The 7,743-nt window shown below is 48.7% G+C and overlaps 1 protein-coding gene across 2 annotated transcripts in view; it reads right to left on the bottom strand.

The window, feature by feature from the left end:
• The window catches only part of gtpbp8 (GTP binding protein 8), a 55,767-nt gene continuing 48,024 nt past the window's right edge, over positions 1–7,743 (bottom strand). For both annotated transcript variants that reach the window (XM_084313795.1, XM_084313796.1), the window contains exons 7-8: positions 3,509–3,624; positions 1–279 (exon numbers count right to left, since the gene is read on the bottom strand). In XM_084313795.1, the coding sequence (XP_084169921.1) occupies positions 189–279; positions 3,509–3,624 (207 nt within the window). In that variant the 3' untranslated portion in view covers positions 1–188. The remainder of the gene's footprint in view (positions 280–3,508; positions 3,625–7,743) is intronic.

The raw sequence follows: 7,743 nt of genomic DNA, 5'->3' as shown, positions 1-7,743 counted from the left end.
CATGCGCATGCGCGCGCTCGGCCAATCAGAGCAATGCGGAAGGACAAGTGGGCTGCCGAAAGTATTCACGCGTCCCGGGGTCAGCTTGGAGAGGTGTGTTCCCAGGCAGGGTGAGCAGAGGTCGCTTCCCGGGGTCAGCTTGGAGAGGTGTGTTCCCAGGCAGGGTGAGCAGAGGTCGCTTCCCGGGGTCAGCTTGGAGAGGTGTCCTCTAACTCAATATTTCCTGTCACATGGGCGATGAAGCATCTCAGTAGGTAGATTCCCGAAAAGTGGAGGGAGCTGTTTTTAAAAGACACACACAGACACATAGAAACCAATGACATGAGTGTATTTGCCTTTTAAACTTCACATATACATGGACTGCATCCATATCCAAAGCGCTTTACAACCTATGCCTCACATTCACTCACACTTTCACTCACAGACGGCGGAGGCGACCATGCAAGGTGCCAACCTGCTCATCGGGAGCAGTTAGGGGTTAAGTGTCTTGCTCAAGGACACTTCGACACACTGTCGGAAGGAGCCGGAATCTAACAGGGAAAACCTTCCGATTACCAGGCAACCACTCTACCTCCTGAGCCACTGTCGGCCCCCTGAATAACATCATCATCATAGGCCTTAATCAATTCTGCTAGTCAAAAGGAAAGCAAGGTTTTACGATGTAACACTGACAAATAAGTACAGTATATGGCAGAAGTTAATAAGTTATATGTCAGTAAATTCATCTAATGAGCCTCACGACCAACCGCACCGCGATGGACGGCTCTTATCAAGTCACATACATCTGCGAGGGTGTGTGCTGGGTGCGTAGCGTTTTAAAGGAGTCCTTCCCCGTTGCAAGTCAGTGCTGTGGCATGTGCAGAGAGAGAGGCGAGGTGGCTTTAGTAGCTGTTAAACGGTGTCTTATCAGGTTCTTATCTGTGGGGCGGGGGGGGGGGGGGGCATGCTTCCGACGCTTGTCCTTGGGGTAAAACAGTGACTACGTCAAACGGCTTCCAGCGTTTCCTTGTGCCTCAGCCAGCCCCTTATCTGATCTGATCTGATCTCAGATAGACATCTGATCTTAGTGGTGTGATTATTACACAATGTTCTTTAGCCTTCACCAAATAAACATCTGATCTTAGTGGTGTGATTATTACACGATGTTCTTTAGCCTTCACCAAATAAACATCTGATCTTAGTGGTGTGATTATTACACGATGTTCTTTAGCCTACACCAAATAGACATCTGATCTTAGTGGTGTGATTATTACACGATGTTCTTTAGCCTTCACCAAATAAACATCTGATCTTAGTGGTGTGATTATTACACAATGTTCTTTAACCTTCACCAAATAGACATCTGATCTTAGTGGTGTGATTATTACACGATGTTCTTTAGCCTTCACCAAATAAACATCTGATCTTAGTGGTGTGATTATTACACAATGTTCTTTAGCCTTCACCAAATAGACATCTGATCTTAGTGGTGTGATTATTACACAATGTTCTTTAGCCTTCACCAAATAAACATCTGATCTTAGTGGTGTGATTATTACACAATGTTCTTTAGCCTTCACCAAATAGACATCTGATCTTAGTGGTGTGATTATTACACAATGTTCTTTAGCCCTCACCAAATACACATCTGATCTTAGTGGTGTGATTATTACACAATGTTCTTTAGCCCTCACCAAATAAAGACATTTTTCATTTCAACCTCTATTTAAAATCGTAAGCTGCCCGCTCTTCAACTCACTTTAACTTAACTCTGCCTGGATCACCTATAGATTTATGGGGATCCTCTTTTACTAGTTGGAAAACATTAAGGATTAATTACGTTAAGGCTTTCATAATGACATCATAATGGATGCATTGCATGGTCCTGTAGGTTGATAGTCAACACCAAGGTGATACTCCTCCAAGCAACTTCCATATATAGTAGTACCAATCTGGTAGGCTTATATAGTACCAATCTGGTCATCTAGTACCATCTAGTTATTCTAGTACCATGTGGTCATCTGCTGCCAGTGGTGACCTCAGGAAGCTCCAGGTGGTCCAGAACAGGGCAGCACGGTTGGTACTGGGCTGCTCACTAAGGTCTAATGTGAGCCGTATGCATGCCCGCCTCTCTTGGCTTAACGTTGAAAATAGATTGTCTTTTAATATACTTGTGCTGTTCAAGTTGGTCATGAGCAGTAAGACTCCTGTTTTTATACATAATCAGATTGTTTTTAGTAATACTGTGCACGAGCATTACACTAGAGCAGTGGTGCCCAACCAGTCGATCGCGATCGACAGGTAGATCGCGGGCTGATTTAAAGTAGATCTCGATTAATAAGATTTTATTATATAAAAATACTTTTTTTTTTTTTTTTTGCTAAATCAACTCTGCCTCTCTTTGTTAATTACAACAAGCAATGCTGTTTGTTATTTAAGATGAGGTCGGACTCGGCACTGACAGATTTGTGTTCATTATGCTGCTTTTATAAAGCCTCAAATGACGGCTTACAATATACAATTTTGGCTGGTAGCTCTCGGCTAGGTGGTAAATTAAAAAGTAGATCTTGGTTCAAAAAAGGTTGGCCACCCCTGCACTAGAGGTTCCAGTAGTGGGCAGCTTGAATAGCCAGGTCCTAGAACCAGCGCTTTGGGGAGATCTTTTATTTTTAGAGCATTAACTCTTTGGAATGGCCTGCCTCGGAACCTCTGCTGCATTTACATTTTTAAAATAATCTTAAATTGTTTTTAAATTGCTTTTAACACTGTAAAGTAATTTTTTGTTTTTGTTTTACACTAATGTAATTTTAGCTATCTTAATCGTTACAGTAGTTTCATTATGCATTGTGTGTACTGACTTTTAATAATTTTGTTTTTGCAATAGTGATTGTTTTTGTATGTTTTTTTGTGTGGGGACCCCAGGAAGACTAGCTGGTTGCTATCGCACCAGCTAATGGGGATCCCTAATAAAATAAAATCAAATAAAAAAATCTGGTATTCCCTTATACAGTACCAATCTGGTATTCCCTTACCCCTCCATCCCGGCCTGCATATGGTACCAATCTGGTATTAAAGGTCCCCTATTGTTCACTATTTGGGCAATTTTACACAATTCCTGTGAGTCTATGGAACACATCTGTAAGGTTTCTTTCAATAAAATTCATCGTTTCGTATATGTAATCAAGTACTTGGGTGCACCACTTTCTCCCCCTCCAAAGTACAAGCTGTTTTTGGCTGGGCTCCGCCCATACTCGCAATGCGCTTTGATTTGACAGTCACCCACCTGCACTGGCAGATACGCTAGGATGGAGAGAGAGAGAGAGAGAGAGAGAGAGAGAGAGAGAGAGAGAGAGAGAGAGAGAGAGAGAGAGAGACAGAGACAGAGACAGAGACAGAGACAGAGACAGAGACAGAGAGAGAGAGAGAGAGAGAGAGAGAGACACAGACAGACAGACAGACAGACAGACAGACAGACAGACAGAGAGAGAGAGAGAGAGAGAGAGAGAGAGAGAGAGAGAGAGACTCTCACCTGATGAGGAAGGGCTGAGGGAAGCAGCCAGTCTGTGTCTTCATGGCCTCCTGGAGTTTCAGCAGGTTGCTCAACAGCGCCCCCTGGTGACTCCTGTCGATCTTCGTCACCACCATCTGCACATTGAAACGCCAACATTGATTACACTCACAGCAACACATGTGGTTACTGTACACATGCAGGTTTATCAAACCTGCTTAGTAAATCATTAGAAAAGGTGGAACATAGTTATATATCCAGGGGAGGAGTCTGAGATGTAGCCGACAGGTGGGGTCTGGTAGGTTTCATTAAAAGACCAGACCAGTCTTTTTTTTTTTTTTTTTACATGTGTCATTCTTGCCATGATACAATCTTTTAGATATTGTGGCAAATATCACCCCCCCCCCCCCCCCCCTCTCATGGATATGTGAAGGACGGGAGATATTACTGCCACAGAATCCCACACGCACACACTACAAATAAACTAGGATTTTACAGTATAATAACTATAATAAATAAATATAATATAATAAATATAATAACTAGGTTGGAGTTATTGTAGTGAGAGAGAGATTGTTGTGTACAGAGTTTTGTGAGGTGAGAGGTAGTGAGAGGAGAGGTGAAGGTGAGAAGGTGTTCATTGTGTACTGGACCCTAGACTGGCTGAGAAACCCCCCTTGTGTACTGACCCTGGACCGGATGACTACTCTGGGTATTGAACAATCCCTTTTTTTGTACGAGAGCCTGTTTTTGTGTTTTGACCATCGGACTGTATTACGACCATTCTATTTGCCCATCGAACTATATTCTGCCTGTAATCAATAAATATTCGTATTGATTGATATTGCACTTGTGTGGACATTTGAACCGTGACGAGTCTGAACACAATCGCAATATATATATATATATTTTTATAATCTGTTGCCATTTTTGGTAAATGGTTTTGTGCCACTTCATCACTGCCATTGGCTTCCAGTGCGACTGAAGATGTGTCTTGAACACCACGTGAACTGAAGATGTGTCTTGAATGCCACGTGAACTGAAGATGTGTCTTGAACGCCACGTGAACTGAAGATGTGTCTTGAACGCCACGTGAACTGAAGATGTGTCTTGAACGCCACATGAACTGAAGATGTGTCTTGAACGCCACGTGAACTGAAGATGTGTCTAGAACACCACATGAACTGAAGATGTGTCTTGAACGCCACGTGAACTGAAGATGTGTCTTGAACGCCACATGAACTGAAGATGTGTCTTGAACGCCACGTGAACTGAAGATGTGTCTAGAACACCACATGAACTGAAGATGTGTCTTGAACGCCACGTGAACTGAAGATGTGTCTTGAACGCCACGTGAACTGAAGATGTGTCTTGAACGCCACGTGAACGTAAGGTTATCCTATAACCCTAGTTATATTAATACTGGCTGAGCGTCTCGCTCTGCCTACTGATATATTACATTATCTCCAGTACCTACTGTACTCTGGGAAACAAAATCAAATGCACCCACTTGCACGTGACCACGCCACTCCCATGCGTGACTCTATATTACGCCGGAAGTGGTCACGCCTCACCCTTCCAAGTTCGAATTCAATACGCGGAAAACATTCAGGGCGCTGAACAGCCAGTATTCATATAACTAGGGTTATAGGATAACCTTACGTTATATACCATACTGGCCAATCACGTCTCGCTCTGCCTACTGAGATAAAGGGCAGAGCGGACGCGTGGCCACATGAAATGCACCCAGAGGGCCTGTAAGCCCCTGCCAGGGAGGAGGGGAGTCCCGTCCACCCACCCGTCCTAACGAAGGGGGGGGGGGGGGGGCAGTAAACTACAACCAAAGTGCGAAAAAGGGGGACCCAGGCACCCCCGAACGCACAGCGCAAGCGGGACCACGTGTGACACAGCACCCCGCGGTCCACACCCACACACTCCCGCTAGCCCACCTGATGGCGGGATGCAGGAGAGGTCCCAGACCTCAGGACTGCCTGGGAGCACAGATGTCCTCCACCGAGGCCCCCCCTAACAGGGCAGCAGAGGCCGCCACACCACGAGTGGAATGTACCCTGACGCCCCCGGGGGGAACCTGTCCATCCAACGTGTAGCAAAGGGCAATACCCTCGCACAACCAACGTGAGAGGCACAGCTTGGAAAGCAGCTTGGAAAGCGCCTTACCCGCGCGAGGGCCACCGTAACAAACAAACAGTTGATCGGAAGCCCTGAGACCCTGCGTGCGACTAAGGTAAACCCCCAGTGCACGGACAGGACTAGCGTGAGGAGGAGGATGAAAAGCCTGAACCACAATATCCCTGGAGCGAAAAGAGCTCCGGATATTCTTTGGCACGAAGACCGGATTAGGCCTTAGAGTCGCACCGCTATCGGCCCGAATAGACAGGCACTCAGGCCGCACCGAGAGAGCACACAACTCACCCACGCGCTTAGCGGAGGTGATAGCCTAAAGGAACGCGGTCTTAAAAGACAGCCGATCCAATGGCGCCTGCTCAAGAGGCTCAAACGGGGCCTCCGACAACCGACCCAGGACCAGTTGGAGGTCCCAACTCGGAGACAGAGAACGTTCCACAGGCTTGAGACGCAGTGCCAAGCAGGAAACGTTTCACGAGAGGGTGGCTGAACAGCGTACCGCCCTCAAAGCCCACGTGACAAGAGGATATAGCCACGGCGTATACCCTCACCGTAGAGGCCGACAACCTATCCAGGATAGACTGGAGGAAGGAAAGAACCGAGTCCAGGGGGCAAGACACGGTATCCAGGCCCCCAACCTCACACCACTCCTAAAACATACGCCACTTCCTAGCGTAAACCGTGGTAGTGGACGGAGCGCACACGTTCCGGATGGTGTCAACCACAGTAGGGTTAAGACACATCCCCTCCAGATTCACCCTTTCAGCAGCCAAGCCATTAGAGGCTGCCCCAGAACAGGAGGCAGAAACAGAGTTCCGAGTGCCTGAGAGAGGGCCCGTGGTGACCACGGAACAGGCCACGGCGGGGCCACCAAGAGCTGAATCAGGGTCGGGAACCACACAGCCGTGCCCCGGTCCGGCGCGATCAGGATCAAAGTCCTGCGCTCCCGATGTACCCGCTCCAACAGCTGAGCTATAAGGTGTATGGGGGGGAACTCGTACAGAATCCCGGGCGGCCACGGATACATCGAGAAGGCATCCACTCCCAGAGAGGGGTTGTCCCTCCGACTGACCGAGAACCACAAGGGGCACTGGTGGGACTGTCTGCTCGCAAACAGGTCCACCGTGGCCTCCCCGAATCGGTCCCAGACCTGTCTGGACGTAGTCCCCACTCGTCGGGGTGAGGACCGCCCCGCGACATCACATCTGCACCCACATTCTCCCTACCAGGGATGTGGAGAGCCCTCAGGCTGCGCAGATTGAGAGACGCCCATAGCCAGAGCTCGACCGCCGCCCGGTGCAGACGGGGGGAGCGTACTCCTCCCTGTCTGTTGATATACGACGCTGACGTCGTGTTGTCCGTCCTGATCAAAACATGCTCGCCCACCACAAGGTGGCCGAGCCGCTTGAGGACCAGAAGGACTGCCTTCAATTCCAACACATTGATATGTAGTGCAGACCGGGCAGCATGGTCCGGCCAGCTGCCCCCTACTGTGTCGGTCTGACACGTCCCCCCCCCATCCCATGAGGGAGGCGTCGGTGAAGACTGTGACGTGTGACAGCCTGCTGCCCATGGGGACCCCGCTGGTGAGGGCCCCAGGCCCCCCCCAGTGGCTGAGATCCCCCAGTACTGACACGGGAACCTTCAGCTCCTTCCAATTGTCTCTCACCGGGTCTATTTTCATACTGGAAAACCACCTCTGTATCCTCCTCATGAAGAGGAGGCCAAGAGGGACCACAGAGTGAGCAGATGCCATCATACCGAGCAGGCGCATCACGGACAGCGCCGTAACCGTCCTGCCAGGACGGAACCTCCTGAGCGCGCCGAGGATATCCTCCCGCCGCCGCTCTGAGAGGGTTGCCCTCATGGGCCTTGAGCTTAGAACCAAGCCTGACCTGTTGACTGGGAAGAGGAGTACTCTTCTTCCAGTTCACAGCAAAACCCAGACTGGTGAGGAATTCCACCACCAGCCTGGTATGAGACCTGGCGATCGCCTCTGACTGGTTGAGGACCAGAATGTCAGAGGTAGAATAAAATTTGTATCCCCTGACGACGCAGAGGGCCCAGCACGGTCTCCACACACTTGGTGAATGTGAGAGGAGCCAGAGAGT

This window comes from Notolepis coatsorum (assembly GCF_963971535.1).
Source record: "Notolepis coatsorum genome assembly, chromosome: 5".
Taxonomy (NCBI): Eukaryota; Metazoa; Chordata; class Actinopteri; order Aulopiformes; family Paralepididae; genus Notolepis; species Notolepis coatsorum.
This window is presented reverse-complemented; position numbering and strand designations above follow the sequence as displayed.